The sequence below is a fragment of the Xiphophorus hellerii genome, chromosome 13 (genome assembly GCF_003331165.1).
Source record: "Xiphophorus hellerii strain 12219 chromosome 13, Xiphophorus_hellerii-4.1, whole genome shotgun sequence".
NCBI classification, from domain to species: Eukaryota; Metazoa; Chordata; class Actinopteri; order Cyprinodontiformes; family Poeciliidae; genus Xiphophorus; species Xiphophorus hellerii.
The window spans coordinates 4,794,324-4,821,779 of NC_045684.1; the positions used below are offsets into that span (position 1 = coordinate 4,794,324).

Here is a 27,456-nt window from a genome sequence, read left to right on the forward strand (position 1 = left end):
TGAAGCTAAAGCTCAATTATCAAACACATTTTCCTAAACTCTCGTTGAAGTTAAACTGTTGACATCAACACTCAGATCATTTTATTCATTTAAGATCTGCAAACTGTTTGTGTGAAAATCTAGTTGTTTTTTTCTTTACATTGTGGCTGTTGCTATTCCAACAGCAACTACATATAATCTTAGGATTTGTGTCCAATTATACATTTTATGATTTTTGTCATGTGATTCTAATTGATTAATTGATTAAAACATGGAACTAATACAAACTAAAGTAACTTGTGTGATATTTTTAAATGCTTTAGTGAAGTTTCTGTTTCTTACTACTATCCATTTCTTCATCAAATTAAAAGTTATTTTTTTAAGTTATCCTATCTTTTGTCAACCAATCATTCAAATTAGAGTGATGCTGTACATTTTACTCATTTATTTTAAAACACCTTCATGAAAATTTGTGTGTATCCATGTGAAGGATTTCAGTAAACTATCAGTTTCTGCAGCAGCTGGAAGCTGCAGCAACATAGTTTCAGTTCAGTTTGACTGAGGGAGGTTTTTGTACGACTGGTTTTCACTGTGTGAACATCCACTTGCTGTTGATGTAGTGAGCACTCTGACAGTAATAAACTGCAGCATCTTCAGCCTGAACTCCACTGATGGTCAGAGTGAAGTCAGAGTTTGATCCTCCATCGTTAAAACGACTTGGAGTCCCTGAGACGCGACTGCCAACATAGTAGAAGAGTAGATGTGGAGTTTGTCCATCTTTCTGTTGGTACCACGCCAAGTAGTTGTTGTTATAAACATCCTGACTGGTTCTACAACTGATGGTAGCAGATCTTCCCAGATCAGCTCTCTCTGCTGCAGGCTGAGTCACTGTGACCTGACCTCTGAGGACACAGAGACAAAAACATGCAGCAGCTTCATGGTTTAGTCGGCTTCATTTCAGAGGGACAGATGTTCATAGAGGAGAGGAGTTGGATTCTCTGGACTTTACCTGTGAAGCAGCAGCAGAGGAGAGTCCAGATGAGGATGCAGATCAAAGTCATGTTTTTGATGAGGAGGATTTTTGTGTCTCCTGTTGTGATGAAGGACAGCTGAGAGTCATCCAGTGTTCGACTGTCAGGACTATAAACTCTCCCAGAGCACTGGAGCATGGAGCTGCTGATGCAAAGTGACTCTCTATGGAAATGCTCTGACTGACTCACAGAGGGAAGTTTGATCTAATTGATTAAATTTAAAAATGAAAACTCTTCGGCAAAAATGCAACTGAATATGCTGAAAATAACATGAGACTTTTCCAAAAACCTCTTTAGTGAAGGTGTACTTAAATAAGTCAGGGTGTTTTTTTATGAACTATTTCTTGCATAATATGTTTTTTGTAAAGAATTTCAATCAGTTTTGTATCATTTATATTTAATGCAAGAACAAACCTATTCATTTTCCAACTCGTTTTTCAGAGTTTCTGTTCAGTCTCTGTAGAGTCTCTGTTTTGTCCCGTCTACCCCTTGATTGAGTGCAGTTGTTCCTTGTTTCCCCTAATTGTCTCCCTGTGTATTTAATCCCACCTGTGTTCCTTGTTCTTGGTCGGGTCCTCGTCTTGTCATGTCTATTCTGTCGTCAGTGTATTTCTGCACCAGTTGCTGCCAGTATTGAGCTATTAGCTGTCTGCTCATTCTGTGCTGCCTAGACTTTGGATTATTGTTTGTTTCATCATTAAATTCATCATCATTTCTCTCACCAAAACTGGGTCCACTGCATCTCCCTAAACCATCTCTCACCACATATCATGACAAATCGTCATAAACTGGTGCTACAAAATGTTATATTCAAGTACTTTGGAAGTTCCACAGGTTTTACAATGCAAACAGTTCAAAAGGAAGGAAGTGTATCTAAGTTCTTGTTACATGTCACACAGACAGTTGACATAAAATAAAATACTTTCATTTTGATCAGCTATCTTTGATTTAGAAATGTTCTGTGATATTACCAAAGCGGCTGCTTTGCTTTGTAGTATTAAACATGTTCATATTGGTAGATCTCTGACAGTTTTTATGTTACATAATGTCAACAATACATAAGCAATGTGATTAAACATGTTTCGGTATGATTAAAAAAATAAGGTGAGGTCCAGTTACTAAATGTTTCATTCAAAGGTTTTTGTCAAATCCCACATTCGGTATCAGTAAAATATTTTTCTTCCCATTTTACATACATTAACATAGTTGAAAAACTGATAAAAACTTTGGAAATTAAATATCTGAAAATCTAGAGATCAAAATGATACTTCATGCATTGAAAAATATCAGCAAAAAATGAATAAAAACTCCACCAGAGCAACTAAATGGGTCTTTGAAAGATCCTTCATTCATCTGCCTCTCATTGTGGCTGAAGAAGGTTTTTGTATGACAGCTTTTCACTGTGGAAACAACCATCGACTGATGTGGTGTTGACTCTGACAATAGTAGACTGCAGTATCTTCAGTCTGAACTCCTCTGATACTTTAAGTAAATTCAGAGTGTGATCCACTGCCTGAGAAACGTTGGGGAGTCCCTGCTGATCTGTGGATCGCAGAATGAATGAACAGCTTGGGACTTTGTCCTTCTTTGTGCTTGTACCACACTAAACGGTGTACGGTATTATGGACATAAACATCCTGACTGATTGAACATCGGATGCTGACAGATCCTCCCAGATCAGTTCTCACTGCTGCAGGCTGTTGAGTCGCTGTGACCTGACCTCTGACCTCTGTGGACACAGAGATATAAACATGCAGCAGCTTCATGGTTTAGTCGGCTCCATTTCAGAGGGACAGATGTTCATAGAGGAGAGGAGTTGGATTCTCTGGACTTTACCTGTGAAGCAGCAGCAGAGGAGAGTCCAGATGAGGACGCAGATCAAAGTCATGTTTTTGATGAGGAGGATTTCTGTGTCTTCTGTTGTGATGAAGGACAGCTGTCAGTCATCCAGTGTTCAACTGTCAGGACTATAAACTCTCCCAGAGCGCTGGAGAATGGAGCTGCTGATGCAAAGTCATTCACTATGGAAATACTCTGACTGACTGGGATCAATATGATGGAGCAGATCAGTTAATATTTGTGCAAAATTTGATGAAAAGTTTATTACAATTTTTTTCAGATTATTGTTTTTAACAACTTGTGGTTATGGTCTCCCGCATTAACTTCTTTTTGTTAACTGTTTATGTTTCAAAAATATTCTGGAGATAGTTTTTGTGGTATTGTTGTTATTTCACTTTTTGTTACACTTAATTTCTAGATAAATTTGATAATTTTCACCCCAGCATGCCAAAAGCTTGCACTGAAATATATTGAGACTCATACGAAACATCAGAATAATTGAGTAAAACTTTAGCAACGATAAAATATCAGCTTATCAACTCAGTGAAAATCAAGATCTTGCTTGTCAGCAAAAGCTAAGATTTGTGTAGCTAAATGAACACAAGGAAGGAAAGAAAATAGAGAATTACCGGTACTCACAATTGGATTATTGTTAAGTTTCAACATATTTCATTTATCTGAGTGATGTATTTAAGTAAATTATCATAAAAAAGAAAAGAAATGCATTTGTGCACTTAATTTTTTTGGATAAAAGATTCAAAACATTATTTTTAGTTTCATATTCTGTCAATAAAAATTGTAATTACTTTAAAGCATTTTTGCTTTCTATGACAGATCTAGATTTGACACAAGCAGCAGATTTTATTCATTGTTTTCATGAAAGTGAGTGAGCCGTGTCTCTCTATGGTCAGAGGTTTTTGTACGGCGCCTCAATGAGTTTGTATCACTGTGGTGGACTTTTGGTGGAGGAACCAGACTGGAGGTTGGAAGTAAGTGAAATTTAAAGCTACTTCTTAAATTTAAACACTTTTCAATATTTTTTATTTTGTGTTACTCGGAAAGAAAGCTCAGAATATGTATATTTTTTAATAAACAAGTTTTGTAAGAACAAAGAATTCATTTTGTGAATGGAAACCTGATAGATTTGAGATAGTGAGATTTGGACAAGGGTAGCATTTACATCGATAAAATGGTTAGTTTTTTAATCTGGTTATAAGGTTTAGTTTAGTCTAAAACGGTCAGAGCCGTGACTCTCTTCAGTCAGAGGTTTTTGTACGGCGCCTCAATGAGTTTATATCACTGTGGTACACATTCGGTGGAGGAACCAGACTACATGTTGGAAGTAAGTCAAAAATAAATGTTGTTTTATTAAGTTATAATTTTCTATATTCTGTATTTCACTTTGATAAATGAAAGTTGGATGAATTGGGAAGTTTTTAGTATTTTAATGGCAAATAAATGCACTGAACCAACAGTTCTTTCATAAAGAGAAACCAAATATAAGATACAATCATAAATGTTAATGTTTAATGAAACATTACACTAAATTGTGTTCAGTTTACTCATTAATCTGGGCTTGAAGGTTTTGTTTAGTATGAAAAAGTCAGAAGTTTTTATCTTTACAGTCAATGGTTTCTTTCTGTACAGCAGTTCAACCAGTTTGTATCAATAAGGTGGACAATTAGTGATTAACCAGGTTGGATGTATGTTTGGATGATTTTTTAAAATATTATTTAGTGCCCAGTTGAAGGTAGAAACCTGTGTTTTTATTAGTTTCTTTTACTGTGATTTATAAAAGTTGGATTATAATTCACCATTTGAAGAGTGGTAGATATGAGAATAATGATCTGTGATCCAAGGGCATATCTTTACTTATTGGTTTAATTAACTCATATGTCAAAGTTAAAGATGAGACAGGAGAAAACGTCTGACACTAATCAGAGCTTCTGAACAGATTCATTTCATGGGAAAGAGTTTACCAAATTATGAATTATATTTTTTAAAAATCTGTTGAGCCTTTTCTAAAACATTTACTGTTGTGATTTCATCATTTTTAATATCAGGAAATGTTTTCTAAAATATTTTATTCTACATTTCACTACTGCTATGTTTCAGTTGAAACTGTATTTTCTGTCTTCCTGAGCTGATATGCATGACAGATTTTTGAAAAGGAAACGAAACAGAATGTGAGCTGAGTGGCTGGTAGAGCAGAAAGACATCTGTTAGAAACGTCTTTGCAGAGAAAATCAACTCTCACAGTACAAGAGTTCAAATCATTGGAGTTCCTGTCCTCTAACCTGATTGGTGTCTCCTAGGTGATACTCGCCCCACCCTGACAGTGCTGCCCCCCTCCAGTGAGGAGCTGCAGCAGGAGAAGGTTATCCTCCTGTGTCTGGCCAACAAGGGCTTCCCCTCAGACTGGACTCTGTCCTGGGAGCTGGATGGCAGCAGAACCAGCTTCACCTGGGAGGAGAGCAAGAGCTCTGCGATGGTGCAGAATGACGGCCTCTACAGCTGGAGCAGCACCCTGAGGATCCCTGCAGACCAGTGGAGGAAGGTGGGCTCTGTGACCTGTGAGGCCTCCCAGGGCTCCCAGTCTGCAGTCAAAGAGACGCTGAGGAAAAACCAGTGTTCCCAGTTCTGAGCTGATTCACTAGAAGATCACTAGTTTGTGTCTACTACTGCTGTCTGTGTTGTTTAAGCATTTCTCTCTTTTTTTCTTTCTTATTTCTTCTTTTGTTCTTCTACAACTTGAAGGTTTAAATAAAATTTACTAAAAATATTTGTCTGACTTTCTCACTTTTTACTTTGTACCAAAATTAGTGCCCTGGACATTTTCAAAATAAAATACCTAATCTACAGTGAAATCTCAAATTTCATGAATGGTTTAAAGGACAGCACATATGACTTTATTGTTTTAGTAACAGTACTGAAATATGCTCTTGTCATAGGCATTAAAGAACATCATCCTACTTTTTTAAAATTTGTTTCACTATAAAGTTTTTCCTTTGATGTATTTTAATATTTATAAATAATGCAATTGTGTCAAGAGATTACATACAATAACATTTATGCAAAAATCCTCAAGACTGAATAAAGAGTCAACTGACTGAGAGTGTTTACTGTACATATCTTATAATTAGGATTGTCTTGTTTAGAATTTGCTTTCTTCAAATGAACATTTCATGGTTTTAACAGCAGCAAAGCAAACTGTGTTTGGAAAAAGCAAACTATTTTTTTCAACTCTTCCAAGTGTTCCCAAACTAAATAATTTTTTCTTTTCCTTTTTTTGTTATAGTAAAATATTTTTAGCTGTGGTCTAGTAACGTCACCTATACGAATACAGGTAAACAAAGGGAAAATGGAGTGCATTAATAAAAACAAAGTTTGATGCAGTAAATATACCTAAAATCATAAGAACACATAACTATCCTGAACAAAGTAATTGTTGACAGAAACATGAGGTTGTTTCTAAATATCTGACCTGTATTATATCTGTATGTAATATCTGTATTATAAGAGTTTTCTGTGTGTTTAACCAACTGGAACTCCCAGATGCAACAGACAGTTCAGTTTCTGTTGAGTCTGAATGGTGGAGGTTTTTGTACGACTGTTTTTCACTGTGTGCATGAATGCTTGCTACTGATGTAGAATTCACCCATACAGTAATAAACTGCAGCATCTTCAGCCTGAACTCCACTGATGGTCAGAGTGAAGTCAGAGTTTGATCCACTGCCTGAAAAACGACTTGGAGTCCCTGATTCTCGACTGTTAGCATTATAAATGAGGAGCTTAGGAATTTGTCCATTTTTCTGTTGATACCAGGAGAGATCATCACCTTCATCTACTCTGTGACTGGTTCTACAGTTGATGGTAACAGATCCTCCAAGATCAGCTTTCACTGCTGCATGCTGTTGAGTCACTGTGGCCTGACCTCTGACCTCTGAGGACACAGAGACAAAAACATGCAGCAGCTTCATGGTTTAGTCGGCTTCATTTCAGAGGGACAGATGTTCATAGAGGAGAGGAGTTGGATTCTCTGGACTTTACCTGTGAAGCAGCAGCAGAGGAGAGTCCAGATGAGGACGCAGATCAAAGTCATGTTTTTGATGATCAGGATTTCTGTGTCTTCTGTTGTGATGAAGGACAGCTGTTAGTCATCCAGTGTTCAACTGTCAGGACTATAAACTCTCCCAGAGCGCTGGAGCATGGAGCTGCTGATGCAAAGTGACTCTATGGAAATGTTCTGAAAGACTCCAGTAGAGATTTGGAACTATGTGACACTCATTTTAATAACAGCATATTTATTTACATTTTTCTGTGGTAAATTTTCTTCCCACGTAACATTCAACACAGTTCAAGAAACAGTTTGTATTTGGGAAAAGTATATTGACTTTACAGTATGTTTACTTGTTTTGTATGAATTATGTAAACTTTTCTCTTTCATCTTTTTTAATATCTAATAATAATTTGGGGAATTATACACCATATAAACAGATGAACAAATAATTTTTATGTGATGATTAAAGTCTTTCCATCACAATGTTCTATGCCCTGATTGCTTTGTTTTGAGAAAAATATCTTTACCTTAATATTAAATTTATCAAAGAACAACTGGCTGTTTATGTTTTTTTTTCTTTTAAAAAGTTGTATCAGCTGGTCAAGGACTAATGTCAGATTTTAGCATTTTTAGCTGTAACCTGATACATTGCATCTTTCCTCCTGTGGTTAATTCATACTGTGTATTGTTCCTGTTTTAAATAAAATTGTTTGTAAATCACACTTCATCATACCTGGTGATAGGCCCCAAGTCCCAACTATCCTGCAAGGATAAATGGGTGTAGATATTGGAAATAACACATAGTGACTAGATAAAGTTAAATGTCTAAAGGATTGTTTGCCAAGTGGACATCCTAGTAGGGAAAACATGTTCATCCTCTGATATACAGTCCCCCAAAAGTCTTATATCTAACATCTGCATGTTTGGTGAATCCACATCTCATAGATGTATCTAAATAAGAAGAAAGTTAATCTCTCACTTTAGAGTTCTGAAGTATTTCAGTGAGTTTGTATCACTGTGATTGGATTTATTCTGGCTAAGCTAGCTGCTATTGTGAAGAACACATACCATTCTTTTGAAAAAGATTTATTATAAATCTCAGGCCATGAATCAAACTCTCCTCCTTTTTTCAGATGAATTTTTTGATGTCTTGTTTCTGATATTTGAAGTTCTAAAATATATATATTTATATCTAAACTCTTGTGGTTTGAAAATATTTTGTTGAAAGTTATTTTATGCAAAAGAAATATATGTGGTATTGTTTTCCATACTTGCTTTTAAGTGTTCAAGATAATTTGACAGTTAGTAATAAAGAAAGCAAAGCCATTTCATGTTAAAATTATAAATTTTGATGTGACTTTCTTTTCCTTTATTCATGTTTCAACACATGGGTATGAAGCTGCTACTCTGCCCTTCAAAGCAGGGTAACCAGAGGGTGTCACAGCGCCACCTTGGGAATTGCGCCCAAGGATATAGGTAAGGTATGCAAGGTTCGTAACCAATGAGAACAAGACTTCATTCCACCACAAAATAGTTCATTTTATTGTTCCATGTTTTAAAAACCAATAAAATTCAAAGAACCTCAATAGGAAGGGAAGTGCACAGTACTGGGGCCTACCAGCAGGGGGAGGGCAGTCCAAATGTGGGAACTGGTTCCTAAAACAAATTAATAAATCAAAATAAATCACCCCAAGCACTTGTGAACAGACACCCGATCGTGAAGAAATCCCAACACCGGTCACACAGGTCCAGTTCCTCTGGACGCCCCCCCACAGCCTTCAGCTCTCAGCCTGGAGACAAAAGGGTGGGGTAAAACAAAGCAAATACAAAAAGAAAGAAAGACACCACAATTTAGACATGGGGTGCTAAAATGAGGTTACCCCTAACCTCCGATGTATCCAGTCATTAAAATTAAGTAATCTAAAAAAAACCACAGCCGTTAAAGGCAGCAAAGCCGGAGGCCACACAGAATAGGATAATGCAAAAACAAAGCAGCAGGGCTTCCAGCGAGCTGCAGCCGCTTTGTCTGAAATGAAGGCATAGATTAATAGGCGTTTTGTAGAAAAATGGCAGAAGGCAGAGGAAGCCATTGTCACGTACCAGAGCTGGCTGACTCCACACCAACCAGAGAGCCCCTTCCGGCCCAACAATAGGAGGATCCGCTTGCCGGTACGTTCTAGATATAAATAATTGTCATTTTGTGCTATTGAACTGCATGGGTGCAGTGCAATAGAAGAATTACATACCCGTTTTACGTTGCCAAGATGCACTGGGGAGGGTAAATTACAACCACATCCCAGTATCAACAGGAGACTTCGGGCAGGTTCTAAATTTAAACAATTTGAATTAACCAACTGAAATTGCGGTCTTGTAGAGAAGGAGAAACATTACTTACTGATTTCAGAGTTTGGAGTTTTGACCACTGCAATGTAACCAAGCGATCTTCTTCTTCTTCTTGGATTTATTGGCGGTTGGCAACAAACTTTTAGTAGCATTACCGCCACTTACTGGTATGGAGTGTGGTTCTTCTTCTTCTTCTTTTCCTTTTTTATGGCGGTTGGCAAGCAACTTTTAGATGTGCATTACCGCCATCTACTGGAATGGAGTGTGGATCGGGACGCTAACTATATACACCCCCCTCAAAACAAAACAAACAAAACAAAAAAACAAAACAAAAAAAATAAAAAAAATAAAAAAATAATAATAATAATAATAAAATAACAACACTTAAATCTGGAGTGTGGTTCATAATGGTCTATCTATTTATATATATATGAACTCCTACTACTACTACTATTACTAATACTAATAATAAATAAAATAAATAAATATATCCTACCTATACATATAAATATTTATACCTATCTATACTCACACACACACACATACATACTTATATATAACTTTATATTCTACCCACCATCATGCACCCATTCACAAACACACCTACTATAATCAAATTCTATGAAATAATTTAGTTTTCTTTAGAAATCGAATTACTATTTGTATATGTTTACTCCTCAAATTCTTCCTCAGAATATCTAATAAATTAACCTTTTCCTTAATACATTCAAACTCTCTTCTCATATATGTTCTCTCTCTTTCATACTTATGGCATTGCAATATAACATGTTCTATTGTTTCATATTTTTCACAGTAATCACATTTGCCAGTAGTATGCTTTTGTATTTAACCAAGCGATCTTCCCAGTGAAGTGTGACCAAATGCAGGCATGAAGAAAGCAGGTGAGAGAGTCTGCCTTTATGCTCACACCCACTGAGCTAATTAGGTGCCAGGTGTTCTCAATCTTGGGGCAGGCTTCATCCTGCTACATTCACAGTGATTCCTGGTTAGATTCACTGGTATGTTTGGGACCATCATCATATTGTAGTCCAGTGCTGGTTAAGGTTCACAGTTCTTCATATTTTCCATCATGCACTGTAGTATTCATGGAGAGTTGTGTCACAGTGATCCCACTGCAGCAAAGAACCTTAGAAGCATGACACTTCCAACTCCATGCTTCACAGCTGGTATGGTATTGAAGACAATGATTTGGTTCCTTTTTGGAAAAAAACAACAAAACTTAGTTTTTGACTCATCTGTCCAAAGACTATTATTCCAGAGGTCCTCGTCTTGGAATATAATTATTCAGGCAAACTTTAGTCTGGCCTCATTACTTAGAGAGCAAAGCTTTACCCTTTGATCATCTCCCATAACAAAAGTTACATTAGTGCAGTCTCTTCTCTTTTAGAGTCAGTCATGTGTTTAATAACAAAAACATCAAGTCAAAATGCTGTAAGTCTTGTGTTGAAATGTCTGGGTTTTCAGAGACTTCACCAAATATTTTACATTCTGTTCCTGTCGTGTTCTGTGTTTTCTGTGTGTTAATTTCGAGTTTTCTGTGTCCTTGAGTCTCTTCGTTGTCCTGTCCTCCCCTTGATTGTTCCCAGGTGTGTCTCGTTTCTGTGATTACCCTCCCTTGTATTTAATGCCACCTGTGTGTCTGCGTCTCAGTCGGGTCCTTGTCAATGTTTTGTCAATTCGTCCATGTGCGTGCTGCCAGTTGTTTGGACTGTGCTTTCCTTCATTAAATTTCATTATTCATCTTACCTGGGTCCGCTGCGTCTGCGTCACCACCCCTCACCGCACCACTTCATGACAGTTCCAGGTTTTTTATGCAGCAGAATTGCTGATTTCACATTCTTTTTAAATCCCTCTTCAGATTAAAAAGGTGCTATATATACCATTAATCATATACATATTCAAATTCAAAATTACATTATTAATATATATGTATATTAATTATTTAATTAATTAATACACACACACACACACATATATATAACTTTAATTAAACAGTGTTTATATTAGTCTGGCATGGCTTTTATTCCTTGAGGTGACACAATCAGTCTCTGCAGCTGCAGTTCAGTTTCTGTTCAGTTTGACTGAGGAAGGTTTTTGTACGACTGTTTTTCACTGTGTGAACACCCACTGGCTGTTGGGGTAATGAAGACTCTGACAGTAATAAACTGCAGCATCTTCAGCCTGAACTCCACTGATGGTCAGAGTGAAGTCAGAGTTTGATCCACTGCCTGTAAAACGACTTGGAGTCCCTGATGCTTTAGTGCTAGAAAAATAAATGAGAAGCTTAGGAGTTTGTCCATCTTTCTGTTGGTACCAGGCTAAACGGTGGCCATGGCTGTCCACATAAACATTCTGACTGGTTCTACAGTTGATGGTGGCAGATCCTCCCAGATCAGCTCTCACTGCTACAGGCTGCTGAGTCACTGTGACCTGACCTCTGACCTCTGTGGACACAAAGACAAAGACATGCAGCAGCTTCATGGTTTAGTTGGCTTCATTTCAGAGGGACAGATGTTCATAGAGGACAGGAGTTGGATTCTCTGGACTTTACCTGTGAAGCAGCAGCAGAGGAGAGTCCAGATGAGGACACAGATCAAAGTCATGTTTGTGATGAGGAGGATTTCTGTGTCTTCTGTTGTGATGAAGGACAGCTGTCAGTTGTCAGACACAGTGTCATTCAGTGTTCAACTGTCAGGACTATAAACTCTCCCAGAGCGCTGGAGCATGGAGCTGCTGATGCAAAGTGGCTCTATGGAAATGCTCTGACTGACTCCAGCAGATCAGTCTGCTGTTGATCAGTTGAACAATCAATTTCTGCCCAGAAATGTATTATTCTGGGCAGAATAATACATACAGGAAGATACAGTTTTAAAGTCCCTACACTGGCTCCCTGTAGCTCAAAGAATAGACTTTAAAATACTGTTGTTAGTTTACAAATCACTGAATGGCTTAGCACCACAATACATCAAAGATCTGCTGTTGTTGTATCAACCTTCCAGACCTCTCAGGTCTTCCGGTTCTGGTCTGCTCTGCATCCCCAGAACCAGAACCAAATGAGGAGAAGCAGCTTTCAGCATCTATGCACCACAAATCTGGAACAAACTTCCAGAAAACTGTAAAACAGCTGAAACACTGACTTCCTTTAAATCTAGACTAAAAACCCACCTGTTTAGGATTGTATTTGAAACGTAATCAATTACAAATTTATTGATGGAACTTTACTTAACGTCGCGTATTGATTGTTGATTCTATGTTGCATTGTGTTTCTGTGTTTGATATGATGTAAAGCACTTTGAATTGCCTTGCTGCTGAAATGTGCTATACAAATAAAATTTGATTGATTGATTGATACATACAGTCTCATAATTGTGATCCTAGAAGTATCTCCATATATTGCAATTAACCTATAGTCTGGATTCATTCTTTCCCATCTTATGTCATTTTTCTAGGCAATAATGTTTTCAAACATTCATATTGTTTCAAATATTAAGCAAAATATGCTTTAATTGTTGTGTTTAAATCTTGAGAGATGTGCTAAAGTATAAATCTATCTAGTCTACAGTTTTTTTAATTCTTACTTTTGCATTTAAAAATACTAAAACCAACACTTGCAAGCTATTATGGGTTTATTTGATAAACCTATTTGCACTGTTTTGTTCAAAAATGCAAAGTTTGATTTAAATATCATAGAAAAGTAAAAATGCTTGCTTTTGTTACAGAACAAACATAAAATTAAGCAAGCGTAAGGCATAAAAGGAACAGTGAAAGCAAAAGGATTTATCACACAAAAAGTAGAGCTAGCAGATCAGGTTTCAGTTGAAAATAAATAAGCAGCCAAAAAACCTGGCTTCTTTTTGGAGCTTGCTTTATGAAAAGAGCTGAAGTTCCCAACACTAACTAATTCTAATAATCTGGTCCTTGATTTGTATTAAACTTTTCTTTTATTCCCTACATGTACAACTTGTTTTTCAGTGCAGCTGTGGATCAGTTCCTCTGCAGCCATGAGGTTTTTGTACGACGTTGCATCACTGTATGAACGGGAAGTTCTCACTATGTTGACAGTAATAAACTCCTGCATCTTCGGCCTGAACTCTGCTGATGGTCAGAGTAAAATCAATATCATATCCACTTCCAGTGAAACGTTCAGACACTCCAGTCCAACGTGAAGAAGCGGAATAGATAAGGAGCTTTGGAGCTGCTCCAGGTTTCTGAAGGTACCAGTGCAAATCATCATCAACAGGTGAACTGGCTTTACAGCTAAAGGAGACAGTCTGTCCCGGAGTAACAGACTGAGATCCTGGAGTCTGAGTCAGGGTGATGACTGCTGAGGAACCTAAAAACATGACAGAGAGAGATATTGACACAAATCTAGATCAGAGAAATATTATCAGGATTCACATGTAAAGGATGGTTCATTTGAGTCTTTTTCATTGACAGAAGAAAGAATCCCAAGAAAAGTTTCTATCAGAGTCTCACCCTGAACCAGGAGCCCCAGGATGGTCAGCAGTAGAGCCAGTGACATCATCATTGTGCTGCTGGTGTGTCAGTGGCTCTGAAAGGCCTGGACAGCCACTGATCAACTCTGACCTCTTAACAGCTGGAGCAGAGAGGCAGGACACATATGCAAACACACACAGTCAGTCACATGGAGCTCAGCTCTACATATCATCAGGTTTCCTCCTCACTGCTCAGACAATTGTGAATAGTGGAAGAAAATACTCTAGAGTAAAGAGCTTTCTTCATTTCCTCTATTTGTAATTCTGATATGCTTCATTATAACAATTTTTTATTATGTTATAACAACATTCTTTATCTGAAGCATGTTTAATATTAGATCTTCTCCACAAACAACAAACCAAAATCTTGAAGCTAAAGCTCAAATATCAAACACATTTTCCTAAACTCTCGTTGAAGTTAAACTGTTGACATCAACACTCAGATCATTTTATTCATTTAAGATCTGCAAAGTGTTTGTGTGAAAATCTAGTTGATTTATTTCTTTACATTGTGGCTGTTGCTATTCCAACAGCAACTACAAATAATCTTAGGATTTGTGTCCAATTATACATTTTATGATTTTTGTCATGTGATTCTAATTGATTAATTGATTAAAACATGGAACTAATACAAACTAAAGTAACTTGTGTGATATTTTTAAATGCTTTAGTGAAGGTTCTGTTTCTTACTACTATCCATTTCTTCATCAAATTAAAAGTTATTTTTTTAAGTTATCCTATCTTTTGACAACCAATCATTCAAATTAGAGTGATGCTGTACATTTTACTCATTTATTTTAAAACACCTTCATGAAAATTTGTGTGTATCCATGTGAAGGATTTCAGTAAACTATCAGTTTCTGCAGCAGCTGGAAGCTGCAGCAATATAGTTTCAGTTCAGTTTGACTGAGGGAGGTTTTTGTACGACTGTTTTTCACTGTGTGAACATCCACTGGCTGCTGATGACATGAAAACTCTGACAGTAATAAACTGCAGCATCTTCAGCCTGAACTCCACTGATGGTCAGAGTGAAGTCAGAGTTTGATCCACTGCCTGTAAAACGACTTGGAGTCCCTGATGCTCGAGTGCTGGCATAATAAATGAGGAGCTTAGGAGTTTGTCCATCTTTCTGTTGGTACCAGGCTAAACGGTTAGAGCTATAAACATTCTGACTGGTTCTACAGTTGATGGTGGCAGATCCTCCCAGATCAGCTCTCACTGCTGCAGGCTGAGACACTGTGACCTGACCTCTGACCTCTAAGGACACAGAGACAAAAACATGCAGCAGCTTCATGGTTATGTCGGCTTCGTTTCAGAGGGACAGATGTTCATAGAGGAGAGGAGTTGGATTCTCTGGACTTTACCTGTGAAGCAGCAGCAGAGGAGAGTCCAGATGAGGACGCAGATCAAAGTCATGTTTTTGATGATCAGGATTTCTGTGTCTCCTGTTGTGATGAAGGACAGCTGTTAGTCATCCAGTGTTCAACTGTCAGGACTATAAACTCTCCCAGAGCGCTGGAGCATGGAGCTGCTGATGCAAAGTGTCTCTATGGAAATGTTCTGAATGACTCCAGTAGAGATTTGGAACTATGTGACACTCATTTTAATAACAGCATATTTATTTTAATTTTTCTGTGGTAAATGTTCTTAACACGTAACATTCAACACAGTTCACAAAACAGTTTGTTGGATTGTTGGACAGTATATTGACTTTACAGTATGTTTACTTGTTTTGTATGAATTATGTAAACTGTTTTATCTTTTTTAATATCTAATAATCATTTTGTGTATTATACAACATACACATCAGATGAACAAATACATTTTTATGTGATGATTAAAGTCTTTCCATCACAATGTTCTATGCCCTAATTGCTTTGTTTTGAGCAAAATATCGTTACCTTAATATTAAATTTATCAAAGAACAACTGGCTGTTTATATATTTTTTCTTTTAAAAAGTTGTATCAGCTGGTCAAGGACTAATGTCAGATTTTAGCATTTTTAGCTGTAACCTGATACATTGCATCTTTCCTCCTGTGGTTAATTCATACTGTGTATTGTTCCTGTTTTAAATAAAATTGTTTGTAAATCACACTTCATCATACCTGGTGATAGGCCCCAAGTCCCCAGTTATCCTGCAAGGATAAATGGGTGTAGATATTGGAAATAACACATAGTTAAACATAGTGACTAGATAAAGTTAAATGTCTAAAGGATTGTTTGCTAAGTGGACATCCTAGTAGGGAAAAACATGTTCATCCTCTGATATACTGTCCCCCAAAAGTCTTGTATCCAGCATCTGCATGTTTGGTGAATCCACATCTCATAGATGTATCTAAATAAGAAGAAAGTTAATCTCTCACTTTAGAGTTCTGAAGTATTTCAGTGAGTTTGTATCACTGTGATTGGATTTATTCTGGCTAAGCTAGCTGCTATTGTGAAGAACACATACCATTCTTTTGAAAAAGATTTATTATAAATCTCAGGCCATGAATCAAACTCTCCTCCTTTTTTCAGATGAATTTTTTGATGTCTTTTTTCTGATATTTGAAGTTCTAATATATATATATTTATATCTAAACTCTTGTGGTTTGAAATATTTTGTTGAAAGTTATTTTATTCTACAAAAAAGGTCTTCTTTTCCATACTTGTTTTCAAGTGTTCAAGATAATTTGACATTTAGTAATAAAAAAAGTAAAAACATTTTTTTTTAATTGAACATTTTGATGTGACTTTCTGTTCCTTTATTCACATTGATTCCTGGTTAGATTCACTGGTATGTTTGGGCCATCATATTGTAGTCCAGTGCTGGTTAAGGTTCACAGTGCTTTATATTTTCCATCATGCACTGTAGTTTTCATGGTGAGTTGTGTCACAGTGATCCCACTGCAGCAAAGAACCTTAGAAGCATGACACTTCCAACTCCATGCTTCACAGCTGGTATGAGATCCCTGACAGGGAGAGCTGTATTGGTTGAAGACAATGATTTGGTTCCTTTTTGGAAAACAAAAAACAAAACTTAGTTTTTGACTCATTTGTCCAAAGACTATTATTCCAGAGGTCCTCGTCTTGGAATATAATTATTCAGGCAAACGTTAGTCTGGCCTTTTTACTTAGAGAGCAAAGCTTTACTGTTTGATCATCTCCCATAACAAAAGTTACATTAGTGCAGTCTCTTCTCTTTTAGAGTCAGTCATGTGTTTAATAACAAATGCACAAAGTCAAAATGCTGTAAGTCTTGTGTTGAAATGTTTGTGTTTTCTGAGACTTCATCAAATATTTTACATTCTGTTCCAGGGTAAAATAGTTTAAACAGCGAGACCTTGGGCACATTGGTTCACTTTTTGACAGTTTTTCATGCAATAGAATTGCTGATTTCACATTCTTTTTAAATCTCTCTTCAGACTAAAAAGCTGCTATATATATAAAATTAAGCATATATGTACAGTATATATATATATATATATATATATATATATATATATATATAAATAATTATTTTATTTCATTAATTATTACACACAGACATATATGCAACCTATTATTAATTAAACAGTGTTTATATTAGTCTGGCATGACTTTCATTCCTTGAGGTGACACAATCAGTCTCTGCAGCTGCAGTTCAGTTTCTGTTCATACTGACTGACGGAGGTTTTTGTACGACTGTTTTTCACTGTGTGAACACCCACTGGCTGTTGGGGTAATGAAGACTCTGACAGTAGTAAACTGCAGCATCTTCAGCCTGAACTCCACTGATGGTCAGAGTGAAGTCAGAGTTTGATCCACTGCCTGTAAAACGACTTGGAGTCCCTGATGCTTTAGTGCTGGTATAATAAATGAGGAGCTTAGGAGTTTGTCCATCTTTCTGTTGGTACCAGGCTAAATGGTGGCCATTGCTGTTTACATGAACATTCTGACTGGTTCTACAGTTGATGGTGGCAGATCCTCCCAAATTAGCTCTCACTGCTGAAGGCTGAGTCACTGTGTACTGACCTCTGACCTCTGAGGACACAGAGACACAAACATGCAGCAGCTTCATGGTTTAGTCGGCTTCATTTCAGAGGGACAGATGTTCATAGAGGAGAGGAGTTGGATTCTCTGGACTTTACCTGTGAAGCAGCAGCAGAGGAGAGTCCAGATGAGGACGCAGATCAAAGTCATGTTTTTGATGAAGAGGATTTATGTGTCTTCTGTTGTGATGAAGGACAGCTGTCAGTCATCCAGTGTTCAACTGTCAGGACTATAAACTCTCCCAGAGCACTGGAGCATGGAGCTGCTGATGCAAAGTGACTCTCTATGGAAATGTTCTTGCTGCCTCCTCAAAGGACTGGGATCAATATGATGGAGCAGATCAGTTAATCAGAATATTATTTGTGCAAAATTTTAAGAAACGTTTATCAAAATTTTCTTCAGAATATTTTTTTAACTAATTTTTGATTATAGTCTCCCACATTAACTTCTTCTGTTTACTGTTTATTTTTCAAAAATATTCTGGAGTTCCCAAGAATTGAGAAAAAATTAAGTAACTATAAAATATCAACTTTAATGAAAATCCATAATCAGTGAAAATGAAGATCTTGCTTGTAAGCAAAACTTAAGCTTTGTGTAGCTAAATGAGCACAAGGAAGGAAAAAAAAGAATTCCAAAATTGGATTATTGTTAAGTTTCAATGTATTTCATTTATCTGAGTGATTTATTTAAGTAATTTATCGTAATTCTTTCATGTAAGAAAAGAAATGCATTTGTGCACTTAAATATTTTGGATGCAAGATTCAAAACATTATTTATAGTTTCATATTCCATCAATAAAAATTTAAATTATTTTGAGGCATTTTTGCTTTCTATGACAGATCTAAATTTGACACAAGCAGCAAATTTTATTCATTGTTTTCATGAAAGTGAGTGAGCCGTGTCTCTCTACAGTCAGAGGTTTTTGTACGGCGCCTCAATGAGTTTATATCACTGTGGTACACGTTCGGTGGAAGAACCAGACTACATGTTGGAAGAAGGTCAAAATAAATGTTGTTTTATTAAGTTGTAATTTTCTATATTCAGTATTTCACTTTGATAAATGAAAGTTGGATGAATTGGGAAGTTTTTAGTATTTTAATTGCAAATATATGCACTGAACCAACAGTTCTTTCATAAAGAGAAACCAAATATAAGATACAATCATAAATGTTAATGTTTAATGAAATATTAGACTAAATTGTGTTTAGTTTACTCATTAATCTGGGCTTATAGGTTTTGTTTAGTATGAAAAAGTCAGAAGTTTCTATTTTTACAGTCAAGGGTTTGTTTCTGTACAGTAGTTCAACCAGTTTGTATCAATAAGGTGGACAATTAGCAAGGAACCAGGTTGGAAATGTTTAATATCAGGAAAAATTTTAAAATATTTTATTCTACATTTCACTACTGCTATGTTTCAGTTGAAACTGTATTTTCTGTCTTCCTGAGCTGATATGCATGACAGATTTTTGAAAAGGAAACGAAACAGAATGTGAGCTGAGTGGCTGGTAGAGCAGAAAGACATCTGTTAGAAACGTCTTTGCAGAGAAAATCAACTCTCACAGTACAAGAGTTCAAATGACTGGAGTTCCTGTCCTCTAACCTGATTGGTGTCTCCTAGGTGATACTCGCCCCACCCTGACAGTGCTGCCCCCCTCCAGTGAGGAGCTGCAGCAGGAGAAGGTTATCCTCCTGTGTCTGGCCAACAAGGGCTTCCCCTCAGACTGGACTCTGTCCTGGGAGCTGGATGGCAGCAGAACCAGCTTCACCTGGGAGGAGAGCAAGAGCTCTGCGTTGGTGCAGAATGACGACCTCTACAGCTGGAGCAGCACCCTGAGGATCCCTGCAGACCAGTGGAGGAAGGTGGGCTCTGTGACCTGTGAGGCCTCCCAGGGCTCCCAGACTGCAGTCAAAGAAACGCTGAGGAAAAACCAGTGTTCCCAGTTCTGAGCTGATTCACTAGAAGATCACTAGTTTGTGTCTACTACTGCTGTCTGTGTTGTTTAAGCATTTCTCTCTTTTTTCTTTCTCATTTCTACTTTTGTTCTTCTACAACTTGAAGGTTTAAATAAAATTTACTAAAAATATTTGTCTGACTTTCTCACTTTTTACTTTGTACCAAAATTAGTGCCCTGGACATTTTCAAAATAAAATACCTAATCTACAGTGAAATCTCAAATTTCATGAATGGTTTAAAGGACAGCACATATGACTTTATTGTTTTAGTAACAGTACTGAAATATGCTCTTGTCATAGGCATTAAAGAACATCATCCTACTTTTTTAAAATTTGTTTCACTATAAAGTTTTTCCTTTGATGTATTTTAATATTTATAAATAATGCAATTGTGTCAAGAGATTACATACAATAACATTTATGCAAAAAAATCCTCAAGACTGAATAAAGGGTCAACTGACTGAGAGTGTTTACTGTACATATCTTATAATTAGGATTGTCTTGTTTAGAATTTGCTTTCTTCAAATGAACATTTCATGGTTTTAACAGCAGCAAAGCAAACAGTGTTTGGAAAAAGCAAACTATTTTTTTCAACTCTTCCAAGTGTTCCCAAACTAAATAATTTTTTCTTATTTTTTTTTTGTTATAGTAAAATATTTTTAGCTGTGGTCTAGTAACATCACCTATACGAATACAGGTAAACAAAGGGAAAATGGAGTGCATTAATAAAAACAAAGGTTGATGCAGTAAATATACCTAAAATCATAAGAACACATAATTATCCTGAACAAAGTAATTGTTGACAGAAACATGAGGTTGTGTCTAATATCTGACCTGTAGTATATCTGTATGTAATATCTGTATTATAAGAGTTTTCTGTGTGTTTAACCAACTGGAACTCCCAGATGCAACAGACAGTTCAGTTTCTGTTGAGTCTGAATGTTGAAGGTTTTTGTACGACTGTTTTTCACTGTGTGAATGAATGCTTGCTGCTGATGTAGAATTGACCCATACAGTAATAAACTGCAGCATCTTCAGCCTGAACTCCACTGATGGTCAGAGTGAAGTCAGAGTTTGATCCACTGCCTGAGAAACGACTTGGAATCCCTGATGCTCGAGAGTTGATATAATAAATGAGGAGCTTAGGAGTTTGTCCATCTTTCTGTTGGAACCAGGAGAAATAGTTGCTATAAATATTCTGACTGGTTTTACATCTGATGGTGGCAGATCCTCCCAGATTAGCTCTCATTGCTTCAGGCTGTTGAGTCACTGTGACCTGACCTCTGACCTCTGAGGACACAGAGACAAAAACATGCAGCAGCTTCATGGTTTGGTCGGCTTCATTTCAGAGGGACAGATGTTCATAGAGGAGAGGAGTTGGATTCTCTGGACTTTACCTGTGAAGCAGCAGCAGAGGAGAGTCCAGATGAGGACGCAGATCAAAGTCATGTTTTTGATGAAGAGGATTTCTTTGTCTTCAGTTGTGATGAAGGACAGCTGTCAGTCATTCAGTGTTCGACTGTCAGGACTATAAACTCTCCCAGAGCGCTGGAGCATGGAGCTGCTGATGCAAAGTGACTCTATGGAAATGCTCTGAATGACTCCAGTAGAGATTTGGAACTATGTGATACTCATTTTAATACCAGCATATTTATTTTAATTTTTCTGTAGTAAATGTTCTTCCCATGTAACATTCAACACAGTTCACAAAACAGTTTGTTGTTGAGGAAAGTATATTGACTTTACAGTATGTTTACTTGTTTTGTATGAATTATGGAAACTGTTTTATCTTTTTTAATATCTAATAATCATTTTGGGGATTATACACCATTTAAACAATGGATGAACAAATACATTTTTATGTGATTATTAAGTCTTTCCATCACAATGTTCTATGCCATGATTACTTTGTTTTGAGCAAAATATTTTTACCTTAATTTTAAATTTATTAAAGAACAACTGGCTGTTTATGTTTTTTTTTCTTTTAAAAAGTTGTATCAGCTGGTCAAGGACTAATGTCAGATTTTAGCACTTTGGTAAGACAAGGCAACTTTATTTATATAGCACCTTTCAGCCAAAAACAATTCAAAGTGCTTGTACAAAAAAGTTACTTTAGTCTGTAACCTGATACATTGCATCTTTCCTCCTGTGGTTAATTCATACTGTGTATTGTTCCTGTTTTAAATAAAATTGTTTGTAAATCACACTTCATCATACATGGTGATAGGCCCCAAGTCCCATCTATCTTACAAGGATAAATAGGTGTTTTTAAGTGTTCAAGATAATTTGACATTTAGTAATAAAAAAAGCAAAGACATTTTATTTTAAAATTACACATTTTGATGTGACTTTCTGTTCCTTTATTCACATTGATTCCTGGTTAGATTCACTGGTATGTTTTGGGCCATCATCATATTGTAGTCCAGTGCTGGTTAAGGTTCACAGTGCTTCATATTTTCCATCATGCACTGTAGTTTTCATGGTGAGTTGTGTCACAGTGATCCCGCTGCAGCAAATAACCTTAGAAGCATGACACTTCCAACTCCATGCTTCACAGCTGGTATGAGATCCCTGACAGGGAGAGCTGTATTGGTTGAAGACAATGATTTGGTTCTTTTTTGGAAAAAAACAACAAAACTTAGTTTTTGACTCATCTGTCCAAAGACTATTATTCCAGAGGTCCTCGTCTTGGAATATAATTATTCAGGCAAACTTTAGTCTGGCCTTTTTACTTAGAGAGAAACGCTTTACCCTTTGATCATCTCCCATAACAAAAGTTACATTAGTGCAGTCTCTTCTATTTTAGAGTCAGTCATGTGTTTAATAACAAAAACATCAAGTCAAAATGCTGTAAGTCTTGTGTTGAAATGTTTGGGTTTTGAGAGACTTCACCAAATATTTTACATTCTGTTCCTGTTGTGTTCTGTGTTTTCTGTGTGTTAATTTCGAGTTTTCTGTGTCCTTGAGTCTCTTCGTTGTCCTGTCCTCCCCTTGATTGTTCCCAGGTGTGTCTCGTTTCTGTGATTACCCTCCCTTGTATTTAATGCCACCTGTGTGTCTGCGTCTCAGTCGGGTCCTTGTCAATGTTTTGTCAATTCGTCCATGTGCGTGCTGCCAGTTGTTTGGACTGTGCTTTCCTTCATTAAATTTCATTATTCATCTTACCTGGGTCCGCTGCGTCTGCGTCACCACCCCTCACCGCACCACTTCATGACAGTTCCAGGTTTTTTATGCAGCAGAATTGCTGATTTCACATTCTTTTTAAATCCCTCTTCAGATTAAAAAGCTGCTATATATACGATTAATCATATATATATTCAAATTCAAAATTACTTAATTAATATATATGTCTATTAATTATTTAATTAAATAATACACACACACATATATATATAACCTTAATTTAACAGTGTTTATATTAGTCTGTCATGGCTTTTTTTCCTTGAGGTGACACAATCAGTTTCTGCAGCTGCAGTTCAGTTTCTGTTCATACTGACTGAGGGAGGTTTTTGTATGACTGTTTTTCACTGTGTGAACACCCACTGGCTGTTGGGGTAATGAAGACTCTGACAGTAATAAACTGCAGCATCTTCAGCCTGAACTCCACTGATGGTCAGAGTGAAGTCAGAGTTTGATCCTCTGCCTGTAAAACGACTTGGAGTCCCTGATGCTTTAGTGCTGGCATCATACATGAGGAGCTTAGGAGTTTGTCCATCTTTCTGTTGGTACCAGGCTAAACAGTTAGAGCCATAAACATTCTGACTGGTTCTACAGTCGATGGTGGCAGATCCTCCAAGATCAGCTCTCACTGCTGAAGGCTGAGTCAGTGTGTACTGACCTCTGACCTCTGAGGACACGGAGACAAAAACATGCAGCATCTTCATGGTTTAGTCGGCTTCATTTCAGAGGGACAGATGTTCATAGAGGAGAGGAGTTGGATTCTCTGGACTTTACCTGTGAAGCAGCAGCAGAGGAGAGTCCAGATGAGGACACAGATCAAAGTCATGTTTTTGATGAGGAGGATTTCTGTGTCTTCTGTTGTGATGAAGGACAGCTGTCAGTCATCCAGTGTTCATCTGTCAGGACTATAAACTCTCCCAGAGCACTGGAGCATGGAGCTGCTGATGCAAAGTGACTCTATGGAAATGCTCTGACTGACTCCAATAGAGAGGAAGATCGATGTGATGAATTTAAGACAAAGCTCATATTAATTCTTAAGTAGTGTTTAAATGTATTTTTTTGTCATAATGTTCTATACATTTTGCCTCATAGTAAATTTGTGATCAAAATAATTGTATTTTATCAGAACTAAACTCCTACATGATCCTGGAAGGATCAGCTTGTTTAGACAGGATAGAATTTAAAGCTCCCTGTGTGACACGTTTTCTGTGCATGAACACACAATTAAACATAGTGACTAGACACATTTAAATGTCTACGTAAATTATAGTTTTTCAGGTGGACTATTTTGTCTATATGTTGTTTTTTTTTGGTGAGTCCACATCTCAGATATAATGTAACTACATAAGAGGACAGTACATCTCTACTTTCAGAATGTTTCTGTTGTATTTCAGTGTGTCTGTATCACTGTGATGGAATTTATGCTGACAGAACTGTCTTTACTCTGTAAGGATCAGAAGGAAATTATAATTCAAAAATGACAAACTGCATCTTTTAAATCTTCAAACCAAGTTGGAAGCCTTCTTGACTCTGAGCTCACTTTTATTCCGCATTTTAAACAAATAGTTAAAACAGGATTTTATCAACTAAAAAATATAACCAGAGTTCACTCTATTCTTTCCCTCGCTAATACCAAGACTCTAATGCGTGCTTTTATTTCCAGCCATATAGAGTATTGTAATGCCCTGCTGTCTGGTCTCCCTAAAAGAACTCTGCACAGCCTTCAGCTGTCACAAAACTCTGCTGCTCCAGTGCTAACCAAGACCAGAAGGCAGGCTCACATCACACCTGTTTTAAAATCAGGTGTGATTTTAAAACACACCTGATTGTCTTAGCTCTCAGTACGTCTCAGGATTGATTTTAAGATTCTTTACTGGTTTTTAAATGTCTTAATGGTCTTGTACCCTCTTAACTTGTAGAGCTGCCATTACCTTATGAACCCCTGTGGAAACTGAGGTCCTCTGGCACTGGACTTTTAACAGCTCTCAGAGTCAGAACTCACACTTATGGTGAGACTTCTGTCCAATATTATGGCCCCCGTTTGTGGAACGGTATGCCAGAGAACCTGAGGGCTGCAGAAAATGTTGTTGTCTTTAAGAGCAGGCTCAAGACCCATCTTTTTAACTGTATTTCCTAAATTTAATATTTCTGTTTAGTCTGTGCATTTTCAATGCAGCTGTGTGTTTTTCCATGTGGGGTTGGGGTGGGTAATTGTTTTTGTCTGTTTTTATTGATCTGTACAGCACTTTGAGCTGCTTTTAGTATGAAGGGTGCGATATAAATAAACTTGATTGATTGATTAATTGATAAAGGATTTATTGTGAGTCTCAGTTCAGGAACAGCCTCTTCTCCATTTAATAAACTATAGGACTTTGACATCTTTTTTCCCTGATATTTAAAGTCCTAGCTACATAAAATTCCTCTCATTGACCTCTAGTGATTTCACTATGTTTAAAATATTTTGGTGAAAGTTATTTTAGGCTTAAAAGGATGTTCCTCAAATGTTCAAGATCAACATCTAGTAACAAAAACCAAAAAAATACAATAAAAAATTAAGAAGAACAAATACTGATGCAGGGATGCATGTTTGATCAATTATCAAATGACATCAGCCATTTGATGAACCTACAATCATGGAGAAAAATTAAGATAACCAATTTACATGTAATTAAATCACTTTATTTTCCACTAATTAAACAAGATTAGGCATCAATATGTAAACATTTATTTTAAAATAAAGATTAACATTATTTTACTCTTGAAACAACAGATAATACTAAGTATTCTACCTAAACAAAATAGAACACCACACCATTTATTCAGAGTTGCTCTTCAATGGACTTACTAATATGCTTTGAGCTTCATGCTGTGATGTTCACATGATGCTCTGTGTCGTTTGTTTAGAGCCAATCAATGTCATTTTCCTCATTACTTTTATTCCTTGCACCTGTCACTCCCTGATTGTTCCCCTTCTTAAGCCTCACTCAGCTTATCAATTGCTATAAGCTAGTCTTTGAGTACGCTCCAACTTGTGTTCATTTAATTATGTCTGTCTTTACTGCAGCTTCCAGCTGCCACTGTCATTGCACTGAAACTTGAGTTTCAGTTCAGTTTGATCGAGGAAGGTTTTTGTACGACTGTTTTTCACTGTGTGCGTGGCCACTGACTCCCAATGTTATGAAGACTCTGACAGTAGTAAACTGCAGCATCTTCAGCCTGAACTCCACTGATGGTCAGAGTGAAGTCAGAGTTTGATCCACTGCCTGAGAAACGACTTGGAGTCCCTGATGCTTTAGTGCTAGACAAATAAATGAGAAGCTTAGGAGTTTGTCCATCTTTCTGTTGGTACCAGGCTAAATAGTGGCCATTGCTGTCCACAAGAACATTCTGACTGGTTCTACAGTTGATGCTGATAGATCTTCCCAGATCAGCTCTCACTGCTACAGGCTGCTGAGTCACTGTGACCTGACCTCTGACCTCTGTGGACACAAAGACAAAGACATGCAGCAGCTTCATGGTTTAGTCGGCTTCATTTCAGAGGAACAGATGTTCATAGAGGAGAGGAGTTGGATTCTCTGGACTTTACCTGTGAAGCAGCAGCAGAGGAGAGTCCAGATGAGGACGCAGATCAAAGTCATATTTGTGATGAGGAGGATTTCTGTGTCTTCTGTTGTGATGAAGGACAGCTGTCAGTCATCCAATGTTCAACTGTCAGGACTATAAACTCTCCCAGAGCACTGGAGCATGGAGCTGTTGATGCAAAGTTGCTCTATGGAAATGCTCTGACTGACTCCAGCAGATCAGTCTGCTGTTGATCAGTTGAACAATCAATTTCTGCCCAGAAATATATTATTCTGGGCAGAATAATACATACAGGAAGATACAGTTTTAAAGTCCCTACACTGGCTCCCTGTAGCTCAAAGAATAGACTTTAAAATACTGTTGTTAGTTTATAAATCACTGAATGGCTTAGCACCACAATACATCAAAGATCTGCTGTTGTTGTATCCACCTTCCAGACCTCTCAGGTCTTCTGGTTCTGGTCTGCTCTGCATCCCCAGAACCAGAACCAAACGAGGAGAAGCAGCTTTCAGCATCTATGCATCACAAATTTGGAACAAACTTCCAGAAAACTGTAAAACAGCTGAAACACTGACTTCCTTTAAATCTAGACTAAAAACCCACCTGTTTAGGATTGTATTTGAAACGTAATCAATTGCAAATTTATTGATGGAACTTTACTTAATGTCGTATATTGATTATTGATTCTATGTTGCATTGTGTTTCTGTGTTTGATATGATGTAAAGCACTTTGAAATGCCTTGCTGCTGAAATGTGCTATACAAATAAAATTTGATTGATTGATTGATACATACAATCTCATAATTGTGGTCCTAGAAGTATCTCCATATATTGCAATTAACCTATAGTCTGGATTCATTCTTTCCCATCTTATGTCATTTTTCTAGGCAATAATGTTTTCAAACATTCATATTGTTTCAAATATTAAGCAAAATATGCTTTAATTGTTGCATTTAAATC

The 27,456-nt window shown here is 36.9% G+C and overlaps 7 gene segments (V, D, J or C); 1 reads left to right on the forward strand and 6 right to left on the reverse strand.

Moving 5' to 3' along the window:
• Window positions 1-565: 565 nt before the first annotated feature.
• On the reverse strand, window positions 566-1,752 carry LOC116731599 (Ig kappa chain V region 2717-like). The segment is given in 3 exon segments: window positions 566-881; window positions 989-1,069; window positions 1,733-1,752. Coding segments are annotated over 3 exon segments (417 nt in total).
• A 2,029-nt stretch (window positions 1,753-3,781) lies between these two features.
• Window positions 3,782-5,631, forward strand: LOC116731600 (Ig kappa-b4 chain C region-like). The segment is given in 3 exon segments: window positions 3,782-3,838; window positions 4,092-4,191; window positions 5,165-5,631. Coding segments are annotated over 3 exon segments (486 nt in total).
• Window positions 5,632-6,451: 820 nt separating this feature from the next.
• On the reverse strand, window positions 6,452-7,028 carry LOC116731373 (Ig kappa chain V region 3381-like). The segment is given in 2 exon segments: window positions 6,452-6,792; window positions 6,900-7,028. Coding segments are annotated over 2 exon segments (378 nt in total).
• Window positions 7,029-13,195: 6,167 nt separating this feature from the next.
• Window positions 13,196-13,858, reverse strand: LOC116731394 (immunoglobulin kappa variable 2-29-like). The segment is given in 2 exon segments: window positions 13,196-13,606; window positions 13,750-13,858. Coding segments are annotated over 2 exon segments (360 nt in total).
• Window positions 13,859-14,703: 845 nt separating this feature from the next.
• LOC116731365 (Ig kappa chain V region 3381-like) lies at window positions 14,704-15,228 on the reverse strand. The segment is given in 2 exon segments: window positions 14,704-15,026; window positions 15,134-15,228. Coding segments are annotated over 2 exon segments (375 nt in total).
• A 5,470-nt stretch (window positions 15,229-20,698) lies between these two features.
• LOC116731383 (Ig kappa chain V region K16-167-like) lies at window positions 20,699-21,261 on the reverse strand. The segment is given in 2 exon segments: window positions 20,699-21,024; window positions 21,132-21,261. Coding segments are annotated over 2 exon segments (375 nt in total).
• Window positions 21,262-25,571: 4,310 nt separating this feature from the next.
• LOC116731363 (Ig kappa chain V region 3381-like) lies at window positions 25,572-26,898 on the reverse strand. The segment is given in 2 exon segments: window positions 25,572-26,393; window positions 26,501-26,898. Coding segments are annotated over 2 exon segments (387 nt in total).
• Window positions 26,899-27,456: the final 558 nt, after the last annotated feature.